The sequence below is a fragment of the Mobula birostris genome, chromosome 19 (genome assembly GCF_030028105.1).
Source record: "Mobula birostris isolate sMobBir1 chromosome 19, sMobBir1.hap1, whole genome shotgun sequence".
Classification (NCBI taxonomy): Eukaryota; Metazoa; Chordata; class Chondrichthyes; order Myliobatiformes; family Myliobatidae; genus Mobula; species Mobula birostris.
This window is the reverse complement of record NC_092388.1, coordinates 44,985,806-45,008,679: the sequence shown is the minus strand read 5'-3', so window position 1 is coordinate 45,008,679 and position 22,874 is coordinate 44,985,806. Positions and strand designations below refer to the sequence as shown.

The 22,874-nt window shown below is 44.5% G+C and overlaps 2 protein-coding genes across 5 annotated transcripts in view; both read left to right on the top strand.

Annotated features, from left to right (window-relative positions):
* Positions 1-11,448, top strand: part of LOC140212350 (uncharacterized protein C7orf57 homolog) — a 97,427-nt gene extending 85,979 nt beyond the window's left edge. Inside the window, exons 8-9 of one of the 3 annotated variants that reach the window (XR_011889699.1) lie at positions 7,130-7,243; positions 7,348-7,382. Coding sequence is in view for 1 of the 3 variants with exons in the window: in XM_072283058.1 (XP_072139159.1) it covers positions 11,167-11,213 (47 nt within the window). In the remaining 2 variants the exon portion in view is untranslated. Of the gene's footprint in view, positions 1-7,129; positions 7,244-7,347; positions 7,383-11,166 lie in introns of those variants that run through there. The other 2 variants (XM_072283057.1, XM_072283058.1) reach the window with 2 other exon arrangements.
* Positions 11,449-21,009: 9,561 nt separating this feature from the next.
* The window catches only part of upp1 (uridine phosphorylase 1), a 61,818-nt gene continuing 59,953 nt past the window's right edge, over positions 21,010-22,874 (top strand). Inside the window, exons 1-2 of one of the 2 annotated variants that reach the window (XM_072283524.1) lie at positions 21,010-21,268; positions 21,974-22,280. The gene's annotated coding sequence lies outside the window, so the exon portion shown is untranslated. The remainder of the gene's footprint in view (positions 21,269-21,973; positions 22,281-22,874) is intronic. The other variant, XM_072283525.1, reaches the window with a different exon arrangement.

The following is a 22,874-nucleotide window of genomic DNA, read 5'->3' as shown; positions in this document are numbered from 1 at the left end:
TCCAATTTACAATTTCACCTTCACACATTAATAGGGCTACAAGTCTATTACATTGTGTGCACATTGTCAGCTAGTTCAACTGCAACTGCTACATCAGCCAAATACATTGTACAATAAACTTTTCTTATTAAAATGGTTGGTTTCTCCATCGCTTCATTCTTAAGTTAATGGAGTGATACGATGAATTTCTAAATCAGGGATACCTGGTCCAACTACAAGCTTTTCACATCTTGTATATACTGTTAACTAGTTTAACCAGAGCAGCCAAATTGCCCAAGGAGATTGCTTCACAAATTACCCAATTTTTATTTCTTGTAGATTTAATTGGTGGCCCTTTGCAGATAGCCTGCTGTGGGTAGGGATGTCTTTATCTCTAAAACCCCTTGGAAAAATTACTGGGACTAATATAATATGACCAAAACAATCAAAGATGAGAGCATCCTCGATGTTAACCCATCGTTACATATTCTATCTTCCCCTCAATTCACATTTACTTTTGATTTAAAGGCTGTAGAGAGTTAAAGTGCAGACCTCTTAATTTCCTCTACTCCCAGCATTGGAGGCTTATCCTTGTCTTTTTTTCATTTTTGATACCCAAGAACTACAACCTGATTTTTCAGTGATTATGAAGGTACTAAAACTCAATTTCATGTGTACAGTATTGAATCAAGTACTGCCTTTGTGCCTAACTTAAACGTCTACACTTAAGGGAGATATCGGGCACAAGTGATCTGTTGCTAGAACGTGGTGAAAGAATAACAGATACCAATTCACTGTTTAGATGCTTAGGACACAAATGAATAGTTTATTCAAGCAGATTAAGATGATTAATGGGTGTGCAAATTGAAGCTGCCCTTGTGCTGTCTGTGCTTGAAGTCAATGGTTTGAGATGTGCTGTCAGAAAAACCTGCACGGAAACTTGTACGCATTCTTAAAGTTTGCACTCGTGATGTGATGGAAGTGGTGGAATAAGAGTTTAGAGTGATAGTTGATTAAGTTCTCCACCATTCACTACCCAAGATCCTGGGTGGTAGTGAACTTCTGTAATGTTGTTTGAGAATATTCTTCCTACTTGTGCCCCATAGACATTGGGAAAGCTTTGGTTTGTCAGGCAGTTTTCACTTGCTGAAGGATACCTAGCCTCTAATCTTCTCTTGTAACCCCAATATTTGTATGACTAGTCCAGCTAAGTTTCTGTCAATTATGGGGGGACTCTGAAATAATAATGCAATTAAATGTCAAAGATAGCTAATTAAACTCTTTTAGAGATAGTCATGACCTGGCACTTCTGTGGTGCAAGCATAATGCTACTTATAAGTGAATGTTTGGATGTTGCCTAGGCCTCGCTGCATATAGTTGATTGTGCATCACAAATAATCTGTTCATCAAGGAAATAGAAGAAATTCTCGTTTAGGTAATCGAAGTGAATTTATAAAGCAAAATGAATTGATTGCACCTTGGATCTTGGAGAACTACACAATTTAAAATGAAGAACCAATTGAGTTGAGATTACAGACTGGGCGAAATAATAATAAATTAATTCTCAGAGTGGTTCAGTGAAAAAATGAAGGCTATTCTATAAATGATAGTCATATCTCATTATTGTTTTGCTCTAATGGAAGAATACACTTTCCTGGTCTTCCATTAAGTGTGCCAGTCACTTGACAATTACAGTTACTGTGGCCAACATTAGGGAAACTATCGTAGCTGACCCTGTGCTATGAGTGCTGAGGGCACTAGTCACCTTCAGAGCCAGAGAGAGAGAGCAGAGTATGCTAGTGACCACTGCTGCAGATTCAGAAACAGTAGATGTTAGATCATTTCAATGCTGAAACATATTAGTACACACATTATCTTCCAGGCATCTTGAGATATTTTATTCATCTATTCAATGTGAATTAGATATTATTTTAAGTATGTATCAGAAATGGTATTGGAAATGATATGGCAAGTGTGGATTGGGACAGGCTGTTTTCTGGTAAGGGTGTACTTGAAAAGTGGAAGGCCTTCAAAAATGAAATATTGAGAATACAAAGCTTGTATCTGCCTGTCAGAATAAAAGGTAAAGATAACAATTGTAGGGAACCTTGGTTTTCAAGAGATATTGAAAGAGAAAAAAGGAGGTGCACAGCATGTATAAGCAAGTAGGAACAATTGAGCTGCTTATGGAGAACAAGAAATGTAAGAGAACACTTAAGAAAGAAATCAGGAAGGCTAAAAGAAAGCATGGGATTGCTCTAGCAGACAAGGTGAAGGGGAATCCCATCGGATTCTACAGATATGTTAAGAGTGAAAGGATTGCAAGGGACAAAATTGGTCTGCTGGAAGACCAGAATGATAATCCATGTGTGGAGCCAAACCAGATGGGGGAGATCTTAAGTGCATTCTTTGCATCTTGTATTTACTTGGGAGACGAATACAGAGTTTATAGAAGTGAGGCAAAGCAGCATCAGCTTCATGGACCTTGTACAGATTACAGTGGAGGAGGTGTTTTCTACCCAGAGGCAAATCAGGATGGATAAATCCCCAGGGCCTTGCAAGGTGTTCTCACAGACCCTATGGGAGAAAAGTGCAGAATTTGCTGGGCCCTAGCAGAGGTATTTAAAAAATTTTTAGTGTCACAAGAGGTAACAGAGGATTGGAGGGTAGCCGGTGTTGTTCTGCTGTTTTAAAAAGGCTGTAATTGGAAACCAGGAAATTACAGGTTGGTGAGTCTAACATCAGTAGTGCAAAAGTTATTGGAAGGTATTCTAAGGGACAGGATATATGAGTATTTGGCTAGACATGGACTGGTTACAGATAGTCAGCATAGCTTTGTGTGTGGTAGTTCATGTTTAACTGATCTTAAAGTATTTTGAGGAAGTTACCAGGAAAGTTGATGAAGGCAGGGCAGTAGATGTTGTCTGCATGGACGTAAGCAAGATATTTGACAAGGTCCCGCATGGAAGGCTTGTCAAGACTATTCAGTCACTCGACATTCAGGATGAGATAGTAAATTAGATTAGACATCGGCTTTGTGGAAAAGCCAGAGAGAGGTAGTAGAAGGATGCCTCTCTTACCGGAGGCTTGTGACTAGTGGTGTGCCCGCAGGGATCGGTGCTGGGGCCTTTGTTGTTTCTCATCTATATCAATGATCTAGATAATAATGTGGTTAACTGGATCACCAGATTTATGGATGACATCAAGATTCAGGGTGCAGTGGACAATGAGGAAGGCTATCATGGTGTGCAGAGGGATCTACATCAGCTGAAAAAATGGGCTGAAAGATGGCAGATGGAATTTAATGCAGACAAGTGTGAGGTTTTGCACTTTGGTAGAACCAGCCAGGTTAGGTATTACACAGTGAATGGTAGGGCACTGAAGAGTGTGGTAGAATAAAAGGATCTGGAAATACAAGTGCATAATTCATTGAAAGTGGTGACACAGGTAGATGGGGTCATAAAGTTAGCTTTTGGCACACTGGCCTTCATAAATCAATGTCTAGAGTACAGAAGATGGAAGGTTATGTTGAGATTGGATAAGATGTTGGTGAGGCTAATTTGGAGTATTGTGTGCAGTTTTGGTTACCTACCCACAGGAAAGATGTAAACAAGTTTCAAAGAGTGCAGAGAAAATTTACAAGGATGTTGCTGGAACTGGAGGAACCGAGTTATAAGGGAAGATTGAATAAGTTAGGACTGTATTCTTTTAAACGGAGAAGATTGAGAGGAGATTTGACAAAGGTATACAGGACAAAATTATGAGAGGTATAGATAGGGTAAATGCAGGAAGGTTTTTTATACTGAGGTTTGATGGGATGACAACTAGTGGTTATGGGTTAAGGGTGAAAGGTGAAAAGTTTAAGGGGAACATGAGGGGAAACACCTTCACTTAGAGGGTCATGAGAGTGTGAAATGAGCTGCTAGTACATGTGGTCCATGCGATCTCGATTTCAATGTTTAAGGGAAGTTTGGGTAGATACATAGATAGTGAAGGGTCGATAAGAGTAGGCAGTTTAAATCATTTCAGCATGGACTAGATGGGCCAAAGGGCCTGTTTCTGTGCTGTACTTCCCTATGACTCTATGTCACATCATATGTAAATGCTCCCTGACTGATTTCTTACTGTTTCATAGGGATCACAAACTGAAAATGCAATACTTGTGGTACACCTTGGAGCTAGTTTAATGGTGACATTACAGTAATAATTCAATTTGTTCACGGAACCATAAGACATAAAAGCAGAATTTGGCCATTCAGCCCAGTGAGTATGCTCTGCCATTCCATCATGGCTGCTCTGTTGTAACCCTCAATCCTATTCACCTGTTTTCTCCTTGTAGCTTTTGGTACCTTTACATATCAAGAAGCTATCAAACATTGCTTTAAACATGCCCAATTACTTGGCCTCTACAACTGTCTGTGGCAATGAATTCCACAGATTCACCACCCTCTGGCTAAAGAAATTCCTCTTCACCTCTGTTCTAAATTGGATGTTGTCTATTCTGAGGCTGTGCCCTCTGGCCCTAGACTCCCCCACTATTGGAAACCATGTTCACTGTATCTAGTGTTGAGGGACCAGGTGAGATTATCTATTATGTGCACTTCCAGGATCTTGGTGCTCCTAACTCTCTCCAGAGAGGAGCCATTTATGTGCTGTGAGGAGTGGCCAGCCTGTACCTTCCTAAAGTCGATCATTATCTCTTTAATGTTGAAACGTAAGTTGTGCTCACAACAGTCTACAAGCTGCTCCACCTCCTTTCTGTACGATTGTTGTTGTTGATGAAGCCAGGCACCTGATGATCTGGTTTGCAGTGGGTCTGGCAGTATAGTTATTATTCAGCAGCATGAACAGCAGCAGGCTGAGCACACTGCCCTGGGGGTTGCCAGTGCTCAGCGTGGTGGAGCTAGAGATGTTACTGCCAACACAAACTGACTAAGGTCTTTCTGTCTAGATGTCCAAGATCCAGTTAAAGAGAGAGGTGCTGAAACCCAATGAGGACAGTTTACCATCTGTTTCTGAGCGAGGATTGTATTAAACACCAAGCCGAAGTTAATAAACAGCTTTGTGGCGTATGTGGCCCATTTTTCAGGTGCAACAGGATGGGTGCAGGGCAGAGGCAGTGGCATTGTCAGGGGACCGATTTGGATCACTGAACCTATTGTCCAGCAGCACTTATATCCATTGTGACGAAGTGCTTTGAGAGGTTAGTGAAGAAGCATATCTACTCCTGCCTGAGGAGCAACTTGGACCTGCTCCAGTCTGCCCATCGTCACAACAGGTCAACATCAGATGCCATTTCATTGGCTCTCCGCTTAGCTCTGGAACATCATACTCCAGGGTGCTCTTCATTGATGACAACTCTGTATTTAATACTATCATCCTCTCAAAGTTAATCTATAAACTCCAAGATCTAGGTCTCAATACCTCATTGTGCAACTGGACCCTCAATTTCCTCACTTGTAGACCCCAGTCAAGTTTGGATTGGCAACAACATCTCCTCCACAATTTCCATCAGCCCAGGTGCACCACAAGGTTGTGTGCTTAGCTCCCGCTCTACTTGCTTTACACCTATGACTGTGTGGCTAAGTACAGCTCCAACACCATATACAAGTTTGCTGACGACACCACTGTTGAGGACTAAATCAAAGGTGGTGACGAATCTAAAACCAAACAGCTGATTATTGACTACAGGTTGAGGAAACCGAAGGTCCATGAGTCAGTCCTCATCAAGGGATCAAAGGTGGAGAGAGTCAGCAGCTTTAAATTCTTTGGTGTTATCATTTCAGAGGATCTGCCCTGGGTTCAGAAGGCATGGCATGTCAGGGCCTCTAATTTCTTAGAAGTTTGCATGGATTTGGTGTGTGTAACTGCACCGGTCCAATGAAATAATGCCCAGGCAACATAGATGTCCTTGAAGATGTATTTTTATTTCTCTCTCTCTCTTTTTTCAGCAGACACCGTGAAAACTATAAGAAAATAAAGGACATAAAGTTTGAAACATACATCTCTCAGTCTTTTAAAGTCTCTCAAGCTTGTGTCCGCCGATAAACAAGCCCAAACACATTAGCACATCAGAAGTGTGCTGAAATCAAATAAATCACTAAAACGTATCACATTGTTCATATAAAGACACCTCAACAACATTATATAAAACAAATTAAGAAAAACAATTACTGTGTGTGCCTCTTGGACCACATGCAGAATGAGGTTATTTTAGGGCTATGTGTCTTTCTCTGCTTCCGTGTTGGTTCTGACCCAAAATACCACAGTCATGCTCTTATTAAACTCTGGTCATGTGACCTGTTAACTCTGGTCATGTGACCCGTTACACTCTGCATTAAATAAACCTTACATAAAATATTTTAAGGTGATAAATTAATCACGAATTTATGACAAAACATATAAAGTAAACATTTCAATGAAACCTGTCCCTGAGACAGTTACACTCCCAACAAATTACTATGATTTATGATAACCTTTATACAAATATTTGAATAAATCTAGTAATTTCCAGAACAAAATAATTGGTATTTGTAACAAACTCTAAGGTCAAGGTGGATACTTTAAACTCTCCACACAGGTGGGTTTAGAAATTAGTTCCACTGGGACACATTTTAGTTGTTCTCTACAAGGACAACTAATTTATGAATAGGACGTTCAAGAATGGATGGATTAATGAGTCTTTGACCCTCTTTTCCTAGCTTTTTATTTCCTAATTGTATTGTGGCTCTTCGCACCAGTCCATCTTCATCTTCACAAACATCAAGCACTCTTCCAAGTCTCCATTCACTACAAGGAATCCCTTCCTCTTTTACAATGACAATATCTCTAATCTTCACATTTCATCTTGAAGAGTGTCAGTGCTGTCTGAGGGTGATGTTTGCTAGATATTCCTTCTTCCATCTACTCCAGGATTTCTCTCTCAGATATTGCACTCTGCGCCACCTTTTCCTGGCATACAGACCTTTTGCCATAGACTTTCCTGATAGAGGCAGTGGGACAGAGGTTTTCATGGTAAGTAAATGGTTTGGTGTAAGTAGCTCTAGGCCTTTGGAATCATTGATGCTGTCAGTGGTGAGTGGGTAGCTGTTTATAATTGACATGGCCTCATAGAAAAAGGTTCTCAAAGAAGCATCATCTAATCTTCCAGCGCGAGGACTGAGCTTAGGACGCTCTTAACTGTCCTGATCTGCCGTTCCCAAACACCTCCCATGTGACAGGCATCAGGTACATTCATGGTGAAGTCACATTGTTTTTCGGCCAGGTAAGCTGTCAATTTGTATTTGTCCACTTCCTTTAAGGCCTTTGTCAGTTCATTTTTCGCTCCAACAAAGTTTGTCCTTTGATACGATCTGATTTGTCTTACAGCTCCACGGATAGCTATAAAACATGATAAAGCATTTATGAAGGCATCAGTTGTTAAATCTTCCAACATTTCTATGTGAATTGCCCTGGAGGACAGAGGTGAATATGAGACCATATCTCTTGTACTCTTTACAACCTTGCTTAATGTGAAGTGGTCCAAAACAACCCATCCCACAATATGAGAATGGTGTCGAGGTATCAACACGGTTAGCAGGAAGATCCGCCATCTTTTGCATTTCTGTTGGCCTGCAAGCTTTCCTGCACGTAACACATTGTTTGATATAGTTTGCCACAACTTTGCTGCCACCAACAACTCAGTAATCATTTTCTCTCAGTTCATTGAGGGTTTGTCCTCTGCCTTGGTGCTGAGTTTTTCCATGGCAGTAACCTAGGATCAGACATGTGACCATCTCTTGGTAGGATTCAAGTTGAGAGGTAAAGAAGCCTTCTTTAATCGCCCTCCCACCCTGAAAACACCATCTTGCAATACTGGGTCAAGCTGGAACAATGGTTGACTGTGTGGCAGTTTGTCATGACTCAGTATTCGCATTTCCTCTTTGAAGGCATCCCTTTGTGCCAATTTTACAACCACAAGACTGGCCTTTCTTCTGTCTTCGACATTTATGGGCTTTGCTCTTTTGGTTCTCTTTGCTCATTCTCTTTGCAAGTTTGCGCATTCTTCCTGTATGCAAGTGGTTTTCCTCTGGGTGCTTGACAGACCAAAGACATACAAGTTAGTAGATTAATTGGTCGTTGTAAATTGTCCTGTGATTCGGCTGGGGTGAAATCAGTGGGTGACTGGGCAGCACAGCTTGGTGGGCCAGAAGGGCCTGTTCTGAATTGTATCTCTGAATACAAATTTTAAATAGTGCCAAACCACCAGGTTCAGGAACAATTATTGCCCCTCAATCATCAGGCTCTTGAAGCAGAGGGGACAACTTCAATCACCCCAACAATGAACTGATTCCTCAACTTAAAGCCTCAACAACCTATATTCTCGATATTTATTGCTTAATTATCTATTTATTTATTTGTTTCTTTTCTTTTTGTATTTGCACAGTTTGTTGTCTTTTGCACACTGGTTGTTTGTTTGCAGCATTTCATTGATTCTATTGTGTTTTTTCCTGTTTACTGTGAATGCCCACAAGAAAATGAATCTCAGGGTAGAACATGTACTTTGATAATAAATTTACTTCTAACTTTGAAAGTGATAAGTGAACTAGAAAGGGTCTAGTGAATCAGGAAGCTATGATTTAATGCGATCCATTATCAGGCACTCAAAGCACTTCATTATTGTTGCAGTCAGTGCCACTGGACAGTGGTCATTAAAGCAGGTTGCCATCACCCTCTTGGGCACTGGGATGATGGTAGCTATGTTGAAGCCTGGGGGTCAGTGGACTGCTCTGTAGAGATGTTGAAGATGTCTGTTAGAGCCTCTGTTAACTGGGCTGCACAGTCCTTCAGCACCTGATCAGGTGTGTTATCAGGCCCCACAGCTTTATATAGGTTGACTCTGGCTATGGTAGCAAAGTTGTTAGCATAACACTTTGCAGTACAGACCACCTGGGTTCAATTCCCACTACTGACTGCAAGGCATTTGTATGTTCTCTCCATGACCGTGTGGCTTTCCTCCGGGTGCTCTGGTTTCTTCCCACAGTCCAAAGGTAGGTTAATTGGTCATTGTAGATTATCCCATGGTTAGGCTTGGATTAAAAATTGGATTGCTGAGCAGCGTAGCTTGAAGGGCTGGAAGAGCCTATTGTGCACTGTATTACAATCAATGAATAAACAAACGAACAAACACATACACACGAGTCTCATCAGGGTCTTTTTACCCTTGCAGCTTCTCGACTTTTTAACTAAATGTACTTGGGCCTTTCTATCAGAATTTACTTTCTCGATCGATTTATCTATTGTCAAAGGCTGTAGACTCAAATAAACACCTCCCCCCATCCCTTCAGCACACACAAAATGCTGGGAGCTCAGCAGGCCAGGCAGCATCTATGGGAAAGAGTACAGTCGACATTTCAGGCCGACACCTTCCCCAGCCCTTGTTTACGTTCTATTTAATCTTGCTCACTGAAATTTGCATTCCATATTTCTCAAATTTGATTGTTAGAAAATGGGGATGCAATAATGTAGTGGAGTATGTTGCTGATCTTTCTTTTCGTTTCTATTCCTCCGTGCTCCAAATCTATCCAAAGATTGACAGAGGGTAGACAGAAAGTCTAGCGTGATATATCTCACTGACTTAAGAAAAATGGTACCACTTTGCTACTGTGGTGAAGACAAGCTACTAAGCCTGAAGTAAAGAAGCAAGAAGAGGAATTGAGCCCTCAGGGAGGGATAGCGAAGGCATGTCAGCAAATACCTAACACTTAGCATACATGTTTTAAAAATTTATGCAACATTTCAGGAGATTTCAAAATGAGCTAGTTTTCTGTTTCCGTAAACAGAATAAACTAGAAAGTAAACATCTTCTAGCAACATAAAATCGAAGATGATAGATTAAGATGTCTGTTCAATCCCACCTCGTAATATATGTCTAATAATGTAATTTCCGCAACAATATATGGTATTATTAGCAGCAAATTAGACTATCAATTAGAAATTATATGTGATTATCAAAAGTAATTGCCACAGAATATAATCAGTAATTCTCTTATAACTAGTACCAATATGCAAGTTTACTTGGGCTCTCTGTCTTGAGAATTCAAAATGTAAAGACGGTGCAGCATTATCTTCAAATTGAGGAATACATCTTAAGAACTGTACAATCTCAGGGTCATTGTGCTTCAGCATTTCTCTAATAAGAATGGAGGGCACAGATCTAAGTAAAATAGTAGAATGAAATTATCAGCACATGGCTACATTTTGTTTATTCTTGAGACATAGGTGATGCTGATAAAGCAACACTTTTGCTCCTCAACCCTAAGTGCCTTAAAAAGATAGAAGTGATTTCCACATGAACCCTTCCCCCCCTCCCCCCCGAATCATTGCAGTCCCTGTAATGCTGATAATCCACATGGCCGTCCAGTGATACTGAAAAAAGTAGCAATACAAGTCAGAAAGATGTGGAAATGAATTTGAGGCACCTTGTGTTCCCACTATTTTGAGTATTAAACTACATGTTTATGTGTCTTAGACTGCTGTTCTGCTTCTAGATCTCAGTATTGAAAGAGCCTATTAAAAGGGAGCAATGCACAATGCTCACCCTCACTCGCTGTCACAAAATTTGGTGATACCATCTTCCATCTCTTCTACCTCATTACCATGACTGCCTGCTACTTGCACATATCATCCTGGAAGCATGAAAAACCAGGCACAACAGTTTCAGTTCCCACTGCTCTCATTTGTATTCAACCATTCCTTCGATACCTTGGGTAATCAAGTCAGCAAAGGAAAATATTAAAATATTTTTGAAATCAGTTCTAAAATTTGATTTAAATATGCAAGTTTAGTCTACATTGTATGCAAATGGTTGACTTCCATTGATTTTTAGTTTTCCATTAATGTTGCAAGCAGTATCCATTTCAAAAATTATTGATGTGTTTAATCAATGTGTTATCCGATGAAATACATTTTACTTTTACAGAACTGTGGTAATTACTAGAACTAATGCTGCCCTATCAGTGGAAACGGATGTAACTTGTAACATGTTGATGTTATTTCATGAAAACAGTCCAGGAATAAATGATGAATTGGGCTTTCCAAATACAAATAAAATAAGTGATGTTTATGTTACTTCCCTTCAACCACTGATGTTGCAATGACTTGTGCTGAATAGAGTAATGCAATAAATTCCCTATTTTATATTCATAGTTTCAAAGACATGCCAACTTGAACCAAGGCCTGCAGACAAGATGTGAAAATGTACAAATTGTGAAGACATCTACTATCACAAGACTAAATAAATACTTTTAGTGGAAAAGAGACAGCTGCAAGATAATAGTTATCGGCTCTTGGATTAAATGTTATATTTTTGTATAATTATATTTATCCTTAGTAATAATAACAACTTTGTTTTAATTACTTTACATCTAAAGGTGACAACTTAATTCTTATTATTAATTTAACTATATACAGTATATATAATTAGATACCTTTAAACAATAAAAGGTAAAAAAATGATTTGAGCACAAACAGCTATTTAGTTAATATTTAAGAACTACACTGATGTCAACTGGAATATCTTTCACACTTTCTCTGAATACAAATATGAATATGCCACTGCTGGTCAATGAAAATATATTACTTAAAGAGCATAAAATCCTGCTTCTAAGGTTATTGAAAATTCATAAGTAGCATTAATTTTATATTTAATATAGTTAAAATAGGTGTTCCTGCACTGATTCAATAATTTTTTATAGTTAAGCTTTTCAAAAGTACCACTGCATTCCTTTTGACCTTCGCAAATCAACAGATGAAAATTTGCCAAGTTACTACTCAGATATAAAGGGGATACAGAATTTTCAAAGGTAGTTTTGGCTCATAACACTGGAGGAGTTCAGCAGGTCAGGCAGCATCTACGAAAATGAATAAACAGTCGATGCTTCGGGCTGAAACCCTTCATAACTGGAAAAGAAGGGCGAAGATGGTAGAATAAAAAGGTGAGGGGGGGGGGGAGAGGACAAGCTAGAAAATGATAGGTGAAGCCAGGTGGTTGGGAAAGGTCAAGTGCTAGAGAAGAAGGAATCTGATAGGAAAGGAGATGGACAATATGAGAAAGAGAAGTAGGAAGGGCATTTGGGCGAGGTGATAGGCAGGTGTGGAGAAGAGGTAAGAGGATAGAGTGGGGAATTGAAGAAGAGGGAAAAAGAAACAAATTACCAGAAAGAGAAATTGATTGTTCATCCCATCAGGTTGGAGGCTACCTAGGTGATATCTGAGGTGTTGTTCCTCCATCGTGGCAGAAGAAGAGGCCATGGACCAACATGTCGGAATGGAAATTGGGAGAGAAATAAAAACGTTTGGCCACCAGGAAATTCCATGACAACCTTATAATGATACAAAAAATGTGTTATCTGTTGCAAAGATAGTCCTATATTAGCTTAGGGCAGCCGCTTTAAACCAAAGCAAAGGTTCAGTAACAGATTATTACTGAAGAGGCTGCATGTTAATCAAGGTGGAACAAAGCTTTGTTGAGTCAACATAGACATTAAGCCAACTAAATGGAGAAGGGGAGGACAAGTAGGGAAGACTAATATGCACTGGACAATTGTGTAAGACAGGAAAGGGCAAACTCGCAGGTTATTTTACATTGGTACTCATTTTCTTTTCTTTCCCAGTCAATGAATTTGTTCAAAATTGTAAGGGATAGCTTTGGTTATCTTCAGATTGAAAAGTTTATTTCCCTGCTTTTCAATTCTATTTCTGCTAAATCTATGTTAGATATAAGGGAGGCAGTTTGGCAGGAATAATGTCATGGGGGGGGGGGGCGCTGGGAGCGGACCCAAATGCAAGGCACAGACATTGAAGTACTAGGAACAGGACAGGACTAGAGACTAGAGTTAGGGACGTGACTGGATGCAGACTAGGAACTGGGACAAGAACACAGACTTGGGCTAGGACATTGGCTAGGCAAGCGGGACCAGGACCTGGAACTGGGAACTAGGAGCCTGGGCTTGGACTCTGAGCTACAGACTGGACAAGGACCCAGAACCTGGGTCTTGACTCGGGCTCGGACCCCAGAACTAGGCGAGGATATGACATGGCTACAGGACTGGACATGGCTTGGGTTCTTCAAGGTGAGGACATGATGAGGCTTGGGTTCTTCGAGGCAAGGACATGTCAAAGCTTGGGTTCGGACTCCGAGCCAGCGACTGGACAGGGATCCAGAACCTGGGTCTTGACTCGGGCTCGGACTCCGGAACTAGGCGAAGACATGATGTGGTCTAGGCGAGGCTACAGGACAGAATGAGAAACCCCTGGGCAAGATGAGGGAACTCCAGCACAGGACGAGGCACATGGACAGGATGAGAACACAAAGCCTAGGCTTGATCGAGGAAAAACAGGAACGCAGAGCCTTGGTCAAGGGAGAACAGGAACACAGAGCCTTGGTCGAGAGAGAACAGAAACATGGAACAAAGAGTCAGGACTCCTCCTATGCAGCAAGACATAGGGCCAAGGCTCATACACAGAACACTGAGAGACAGATCTCCACTCAAGGTAGCAGCAAACAGCTGGACCTACCTAGCAAAGGCATGGACACAGAGACAGTTCCAAACAATGAAAGACCATTCCTTATCTAGACACAGCAAGGCTCTGGTCTTGCTCCAGCAGTAGAACTTGACGGCAAAACAGGCAAGGCTTCAGAAGGAATGGGAAGAGAAGGGAACAGTCCAGCAAATGAAGCTGAACCAAGGAGCTATATATGTAGCCAGCCCAAAATGTGAATCAGGTGCCTCAATTAGAGCACCCAACAGAACAAGGGAAAACCAGAAAACCTGGAATAAGGAACGACAGACCCGACAGTGAACCAGAATGTGGACTTCACGGACTGGACCATGAGAGTACTCCCCCCTATATGGGAGCCTCCTGGCAACTCAAAAGGCTTCCCCAGACTATGAATGACACGGACAGGTGGGGGGGGGCATTCAACAGGAGAGAACCCAGGATGGCAAGAGTAACACGACAGTGTCTGTGTCACTGGGTCTATGCTTGGCTGGACTGTTCTGTCATAAGGGGGGCACTGGGAGTGGACCCAAATGCAAGACACAGACACTGAAGTACTAGGAACAGGACAGGACTAGAGACTAGAGTTAGGGACGTGACTGGATGCAGACTAGGAACTGGGACAAGAACACAGACTTGGGCTAGGACATTGGCTAGGCAAGCGGGACCAGGACCTGGAACTGGGAACTAGGAGCCTGGGCTTGGACTCTGAGCTACAGACTGGACAAGGACCCAGAACCTGGGTCTTGACTCGGGCTCGGACCCCAGAACTAGGCGAGGATATGACATGGCTACAGGACTGGACATGGCTTGGGTTCTTCAAGGTGAGGACATGATGAGGCTTGGGTTCTTCGAGGCAAGGACATGTCAAAGCTTGGGTTCGGACTCCGAGCCAGCGACTGGACAGGGATCCAGAACCTGGGTCTTGACTCGGGCTCGGACTCCGGAACTAGGCGAAGACATGATGTGGTCTAGGCGAGGCTACAGGACAGAATGAGAAACCCCTGGGCAAGATGAGGGAACTCCAGCACAGGACGAGGCACATGGACAGGATGAGAACACAAAGCCTAGGCTTGATCGAGGAAAAACAGGAACGCAGAGCCTTGGTCAAGGGAGAACAGGAACACAGAGCCTTGGTCGAGAGAGAACAGAAACATGGAACAAAGAGTCAGGACTCCTCCTATGCAGCAAGACATAGGGCCAAGGCTCATACACAGAACACTGAGAGACAGATCTCCACTCAAGGTAGCAGCAAACAGCTGGACCTACCTAGCAAAGGCATGGACACAGAGACAGTTCCAAACAATGAAAGACCATTCCTTATCTAGACACAGCAAGGCTCTGGTCTTGCTCCAGCAGTAGAACTTGACGGCAAAACAGGCAAGGCTTCAGAAGGAATGGGAAGAGAAGGGAACAGTCCAGCAAATGAAGCTGAACCAAGGAGCTATATATGTAGCCAGCCCAAAATGTGAATCAGGTGCCTCAATTAGAGCACCCAACAGAACAAGGGAAAACCAGAAAACCTGGAATAAGGAACGACAGACCCGACAGTGAACCAGAATGTGGACTTCACGGACTGGACCATGAGAGTACTCCCCCCTATATGGGAGCCTCCTGGCAACTCAAAAGGCTTCCCCAGACTATGAATGACACGGACAGGTGGGGGGGGGCATTCAACAGGAGAGAACCCAGGATGGCAAGAGTAACACGACAGTGTCTGTGTCACTGGGTCTATGCTTGGCTGGACTGTTCTGTCATAAGGGGGGCACTGGGAGTGGACCCAAATGCAAGACACAGACACTGAAGTACTAGGAACAGGACAGGACTAGAGACTAGAGTTAGGGACGTGACTGGATGCAGACTAGGAACTGGGACAAGAACACAGACTTGGGCTAGGACATTGGCTAGGCAAGCGGGACCAGGACCTGGAACTGGGAACTAGGAGCCTGGGCTTGGACTCTGAGCTACAGACTGGACAAGGACCCAGAACCTGGGTCTTGACTCGGGCTCGGACCCCAGAACTAGGCGAGGATATGACATGGCTACAGGACTGGACATGGCTTGGGTTCTTCAAGGTGAGGACATGATGAGGCTTGGGTTCTTCGAGGCAAGGACATGTCAAAGCTTGGGTTCGGACTCCGAGCCAGCGACTGGACAGGGATCCAGAACCTGGGTCTTGACTCGGGCTCGGACTCCGGAACTAGGCGAAGACATGATGTGGTCTAGGCGAGGCTACAGGACAGAATGAGAAACCCCTGGGCAAGATGAGGGAACTCCAGCACAGGACGAGGCACATGGACAGGATGAGAACACAAAGCCTAGGCTTGATCGAGGAAAAACAGGAACGCAGAGCCTTGGTCAAGGGAGAACAGGAACACAGAGCCTTGGTCGAGAGAGAACAGAAACATGGAACAAAGAGTCAGGACTCCTCCTATGCAGCAAGACATAGGGCCAAGGCTCATACACAGAACACTGAGAGACAGATCTCCACTCAAGGTAGCAGCAAACAGCTGGACCTACCTAGCAAAGGCATGGACACAGAGACAGTTCCAAACAATGAAAGACCATTCCTTATCTAGACACAGCAAGGCTCTGGTCTTGCTCCAGCAGTAGAACTTGACGGCAAAACAGGCAAGGCTTCAGAAGGAATGGGAAGAGAAGGGAACAGTCCAGCAAATGAAGCTGAACCAAGGAGCTATATATGTAGCCAGCCCAAAATGTGAATCAGGTGCCTCAATTAGAGCAACCAACAGAACAAGGGAAAACCAGAAAACCTGGAATAAGGAACGACAGACCCGACAGTGAACCAGAATGTGGACTTCACGGACTGGACCATGAGAGTACTCCCCCCTATATGGGAGCCTCCTGGCAACTCAAAAGGCTTCCCCAGACTATGAATGACACGGACAGGTGGGGGGGGGGCATTCAACAGGAGAGAACCCAGGATGGCAAGAGTAACACGACAGTGTCTGTGTCACTGGGTCTATGCTTGGCTGGACTGTTCTGTCATAAGGGGGGCACTGGGAGTGGACCCAAATGCAAGACACAGACACTGAAGTACTAGGAACAGGACAGGACTAGAGACTAGAGTTAGGGACGTGACTGGATGCAGACTAGGAACTGGGACAAGAACACAGACTTGGGCTAGGACATTGGCTAGGCAAGCGGGACCAGGACCTGGAACTGGGAACTAGGAGCCTGGGCTTGGACTCTGAGCTACAGACTGGACAAGGACCCAGAACCTGGGTCTTGACTCGGGCTCGGACCCCAGAACTAGGCGAGGATATGACATGGCTACAGGACTGGACATGGCTTGGGTTCTTCAAGGTGAGGACATGATGAGGCTTGGGTTCTTCGAGGCAAGGACATGTCAAAGCTTGGGTTCGGACTCCGAGCCAGCGACTGGACAGGGATCCAGAACCTGGGTCTTGACTCGGGCTCGGACTCCGGAACTAGGCGAAGACATGATGTGGTCTAGGCGAGGCTACAGGACAGAATGAGAAACCCCTGGGCAAGATGAGGGAACTCCAGCACAGGACGAGGCACATGGACAGGATGAGAACACAAAGCCTAGGCTTGATCGAGGAAAAACAGGAACGCAGAGCCTTGGTCAAGGGAGAACAGGAACACAGAGCCTTGGTCGAGAGAGAACAGAAACATGGAACAAAGAGTCAGGACTCCTCCTATGCAGCAAGACATAGGGCCAAGGCTCATACACAGAACACTGAGAGACAGATCTCCACTCAAGGTAGCAGCAAACAGCTGGACCTACCTAGCAAAGGCATGGACACAGAGACAGTTCCAAACAATGAAAGACCATTCCTTATCTAGACACAGCAAGGCTCTGGTCTTGCTCCAGCAGTAGAACTTGACGGCAAAACAGGCAAGGCTTCAGAAGGAATGGGAAGAGAAGGGAACAGTCCAGCAAATGAAGCTGAACCAAGGAGCTATATATGTAGCCAGCCCAAAATGTGAATCAGGTGCCTCAATTAGAGCACCCAACAGAACAAGGGAAAACCAGAAAACCTGGAATAAGGAACGACAGACCCGACAGTGAACCAGAATGTGGACTTCACGGACTGGACCATGAGAGTACTCCCCCCTATATGGGAGCCTCCTGGCAACTCAAAAGGCTTCCCCAGACTATGAATGACACGGACAGGTGGGGGGGGGCATTCAACAGGAGAGAACCCAGGATGGCAAGAGTAACACGACAGTGTCTGTGTCACTGGGTCTATGCTTGGCTGGACTGTTCTGTCATAAGGGGGGCACTGGGAGTGGACCCAAATGCAAGACACAGACACTGAAGTACTAGGAACAGGACAGGACTAGAGACTAGAGTTAGGGACGTGACTGGATGCAGACTAGGAACTGGGACAAGAACACAGACTTGGGCTAGGACATCGGCTAGGCAAGCAGGACCAGGACTAGGAACTGGGAACTAGGAACCTGGGCTTGGACTCTGAGCCAGAGACTGGATAAGGACCCAGAATCTGGGTCTTGACTTGAGCTTGGGCTGGGACTCCGGAACTAGGCGAGGACATGACATGGCTACAGGACGGGAGGTGGCCTGAGTACTTCGAGGCGAGGACACGATGAGGCTTGGGTTCGGGCTGTGAGCCAGAGACTGGACAGGGACCCAGAACCTAGGTCTTGACTTGGGCTCGGACTCGGACTCCGGAGCTAGGCAAAGACATGACGGGGTCTTGGGAGACAGGACTAGGTGAGGCTACAGGACAGAACGAGAGGCTTCAGGGCAAGACGAGGGAACTCCAGCACAGGACAAGGCACATGAAGCCTAGACTTGGTCGAGGGAGAACAGGAACGCAGAGCCTTGGTCGAGGGGGAACAGGAACATGGAACATGGAGCCGGGACCCCTCCTTGGGAACAGGACTTGGGGCCGGGGCTCTACACAGAGTCAGTGACATGCATAGCTGATTTTGAGGCAAAAGGCTTGGATCTGTTTGTTTTCTTTCAGAGGTGTGTAGCTTTAGTTCAAGATAATAATTTAAAATAGTTGAACAATGGAATTGGCTCCTTACATCCCTGCTTTCTGAGATCAGTGTGCTACCAATGGTGATTAGAAGAACCTTGGGTTCAGGTACATAGTTCAACAAAAGTACTGGCACAGGTAGTTAGGGAGGTGAAGATGCATAAGGCAGGTTTGCCTTCATAGGGTAGAACATGTCAGCATTACTACCATGCATAAAGATTCATAGTCATGACAGAAATGGACCCTTTAGCACACCACATCCATGTCAAACATTATACACATTTACTCTAGTCCCAACTGCCCCCACTAGGGCCATACTCTATATGCCTTGCCAATTGAAATGCTTGCTAAGTCTCTTAAACAGTCATTGTATCTTATTCCACCACCTCAAAGGGCAATGAATTCCAGATATCAACTGCTCTTTGTGTTAAAAAAAGCCTTCCCCTTAAATTACCTTCAAAATAATATCCTCTCACATTAATCCTATTATCTCACACTATCGTGTTTTTGATTGAGCTGCATGGGGAAATGATTTTGACTCACGTATGCCTCTCATGATCTTTTATCAGGTAACAGCTCAGCCTCTTTCAATCTAGGGAAAACAAGTCTAGCCTATGCAATCTCGCCCCATGTCTAAAGTCCTCCAATCCAGGCAACATCCTGGCCATTCACCTCTACATTCTCACCAGCACAACGACTTTCCCAAAGTGTGGCAACTAGACCAGTGTGCAGTCAGTGCAGTCTAACCAGTGTTTTGTAGAAAGGCAACACTATCTCCAAACTTCATATTATATGCCTCAACCTTTGAAGGCAAGTATGGTATATGCCTCGTTACCACCCGAACTACTCCGCTACCATTTTTAGTGAACTATGGATTTGAACCCCAGAGGTTCCTCTGGTTATTAGCATTCCATAGTGCCCTACCATTTACAGTACATGTCCTTCCCCTATTTGAGTTCTTAAAAATGTTTCATTGGCACTTGTTGGAATTACATTCCATCTGTCAGTAATCTACCCAACTTTCTATCTGATCTGTCCTGCTGCAGCCTTAGACATGCGTCCTTGCTATCCATAACACCACCAATTTTCACGTCATCCACAAGCTCCCGAATCACTCCTCCTGAATTTCAAGGATCCCTCCACCAACCCTGTGAGGCATGACTGGTCAGGAAGCAATGGGTCTCCAGTCTACGAGATGTTTGAAGAATTTTCCTGATGGGCTCCCCATGCTGGCAGTTACTGAAGTGAGAATGTGGTTAATGCACACAAACCCAAGGAGCACATACATTGTCAACCCACCTCCTCCATATCCTATCGAAAGTCAAAGCATGCTTTAATGGGGCAGAGACCAATCACTTAGCTGTGCAAACCGCTGGATAGAAGGCTGTTTGCCTAATGATTATAGCGCAAGATGACAGCAAGGCGGAGTTTGTAAGACAGTGACAATTATAACGAAAGAGCAGGGCAGGAGGCTGGAGAGAGTCAGAAAACAAACTGGAGAAGAGTAGATGGTTGAAAAAAGGTGTGGAACTGGAGGAATGGAGGAGGAAGGGTGCATTTTGGATGGGTGCAGGAAGTTGCAAAGGTAGAGAAGACAGGAGGGACCAAGGAGCCAGAGAGCAGGGGTTATAGGGGTACAGAGGTTTGGAAAGGCTCAGAAAATGAGGTTGGAAAGAGATCATTGGAGAGGTGTATGAGTTCGGAGACAAAAAACAGAGTTCAAGTGAGTAGAAGTAGTGCAGGAAATTTGGAGGACAGAGGCAGAGGACTAGTGAAGCAGGTTTGAAAGAGCAGGAGATTAGAGACTGGAAAGGGGATTGAAGATGGAGAGTACCAGAGGCAAGCAGTGCAGGTTTAGTGGGAGAAAGAGGCTGCAGGTGCAGAAAGTTGGAGAGGAGAGGAGGTTTGAAGCCTACCTGAGGTTTCAGGGGCAACTGGATAATGTCAGGAAGTTAGAAAGAACCAAGAGGCCAGAAAAAGGCAAATAATTAGATGGAGGCATGAAAATGGAGGGTGCAAGAACTACAAAGGGAGGCAGGAACTTGGAAAGGGGCAGGAGCCGGGAGCAGAAGATCCAAAAGGGAAAGTAATTGGAAGGAAAGAAAGTGAAAGATATACTGGGGAGATGGAAATGGAGAGAAAAACCAAGTACAGCAAAATTCCTTAAACTTCATCGCAGCGTGAAGCGGCCGGCCGGCGATGCTGATGTGTCCAAAACGTGGAAGGTGTGAATATTTAGTATTGCACTATAATTATACACATTTTTGTTTCGAAAATGTGCTGTTAAGTGTAAGAGTTACACAACCTACTGTCCGTTCTGGGTGATGGGAACGTTGTATAATTCTTTATACGTACAATATACGGCCATCAAATACTAAAAGCTAAATGGAAACTTTTGTTTCCTGTTCTGCACGCCCACCGCGCTGTGTATTTAAATACCCAATCATTTTGGGCATTTAGGCCAGTGGGCCAGGTTTTGACTGAAGGTCTTCCGACCTGAGCAGTTCGCTTTGTTTTCTTCTCGGCGATTACTGCCTGGCCGGGCGACGGCGTGCGCCGAGTCCCAGGATGTGCAGACCTTGGGTAGCAGCGGGCAGGGCGGGCGATCGTTTAGCCCATCGATGCCTGCCTCTCGTTTCTGAAGCATACGCCTACTCCCAGCCTCGCAGTCCGCTGTCACTGTGGAAACGGCGCAGCCGAAGTGTAGGGACGGGAGGCCTGTTTGTGGACGTGCCGAGTATAGCGTCGTCCCCGGGGTAAGTGCACAACCGGTCTTTTCGGCGCCGAGGTGGGATGGGGAAGATGTGGCGATGCTCCTTCATAACACATCATGCTGCCGACGGAAGCACTGACTTCCGGCGAGACTCTTGCCGTTCTCTGCGGGACGCAGTGGTGACCACTCGGCCCCTCATCCTGTTCCGGCACCCGGCGATCTCCGCCTCCTTTTCTTTATCCCATATCCAACCGCTTCCATCTCAAAAACCCACCCAGCTGCCTAGTCATGCGCCGCTCAGTAAACTGACTTACAATGTATTGTCTTCCTGATGCGGAGAGTGCCCGGGACACGCTTCTTAGAAATCGTTCCTCTTTTGTAGTTAATTTCATTGTTACTGTTAAGTCTGGTGCCTTACCGTCCAGAATTCTCGGCATTTTTCGGGATGTTCTTTATATTCCTTCCAACCCCTTCTAAATTCTAATATAATGTTATTTAATCTATTCATATTTTTCTTAATTTTAATTTCAGTCTCAGGATAATGATTACACTCTGTAATTGGCCCACATGTTCTCTTCCTCATCCTCCTTTTCCTAATGTTATTTTGTAAAAGCAAACTACTTGTGATATATTTTGCATTGTTTAGCTCACATTTCGTGAATATTGTTCATTGTGTTTATAAGATTCATCGGGATTTCTGCCTATTTTACTTTAAAAACTTGTTTTGTTAACTTTCCTTCTTTTTAAGCTTTATGGGTCACATTCCTTTCGACGCAAGTTGCTGTTTCGGCACCGGGCGCTCTTTGCCTTGAGTGCTTCATGAAGTTAGTACCTGGCAAACGCCTTGTTTTTAAACTTCACCACGCTGACACACAGGCGTCACCCGGATACACGCTGGGACATCCACTCTACACCTAAACGTCATAAAGCCACTACCGAAACACTCCTCACCATTGCGACATCTGTTTGTCTAACCGGTTCTGTGTCAGTCGCATACTGACTCTGTTCGCGAGAGAAGCCTCATCTTTGAGCCAAGCATCCTGCCGTCCAATAAGGCAAGTAGCAGGTTCGGCTCCCAACTTAAATGCCGGAGAATGTGAAGGATGGACAGAGAGCTGCCAGGGGAAGTGGTTGGAGAAGATGAGGGTTGAGAGTGAATGGAGGGGATTGAGAGCGTTGAGCAGTGATTTAGACGGTGGGTGCTGGTGTGGAGGGAGGGAAGGTGAGACGGGGAGAGAGGCTAGGCAGTGTGTTGAAGGTGGGGGGTGAAATGGGCAGATGGGAGTGGAGAAGCAGATAGCTGTAGAGGGGTCAGGTAGAGGGGTGAGAGCGGGCAGGAGCATGATTGGGGTGGAGTGGGGACAGAGTGATGGGAATGTGGGTGAGGTGAGGGCAGTATGAGTGAGGAGTTGGAGTGTAATGAGGGAAGTGTGATGGGTGGGTGGGGGCGGGAAGAATGAGGGTATCGTGATGGGAGAATGTGAGCGGAGAATTGGGTGGGCGCCAGAAAGCGATTGGGGGAGTGGGTGCGTGGGTGAAGATGGCAGGGGGATGGAACGGATAGTTGGACTGTGAAGGGAGATTCTGGGTAGGATCAAGAGTTGGGAGACAGTGGTGGCAAGTGACAGGGAGATGATGGTGGTGGGGAG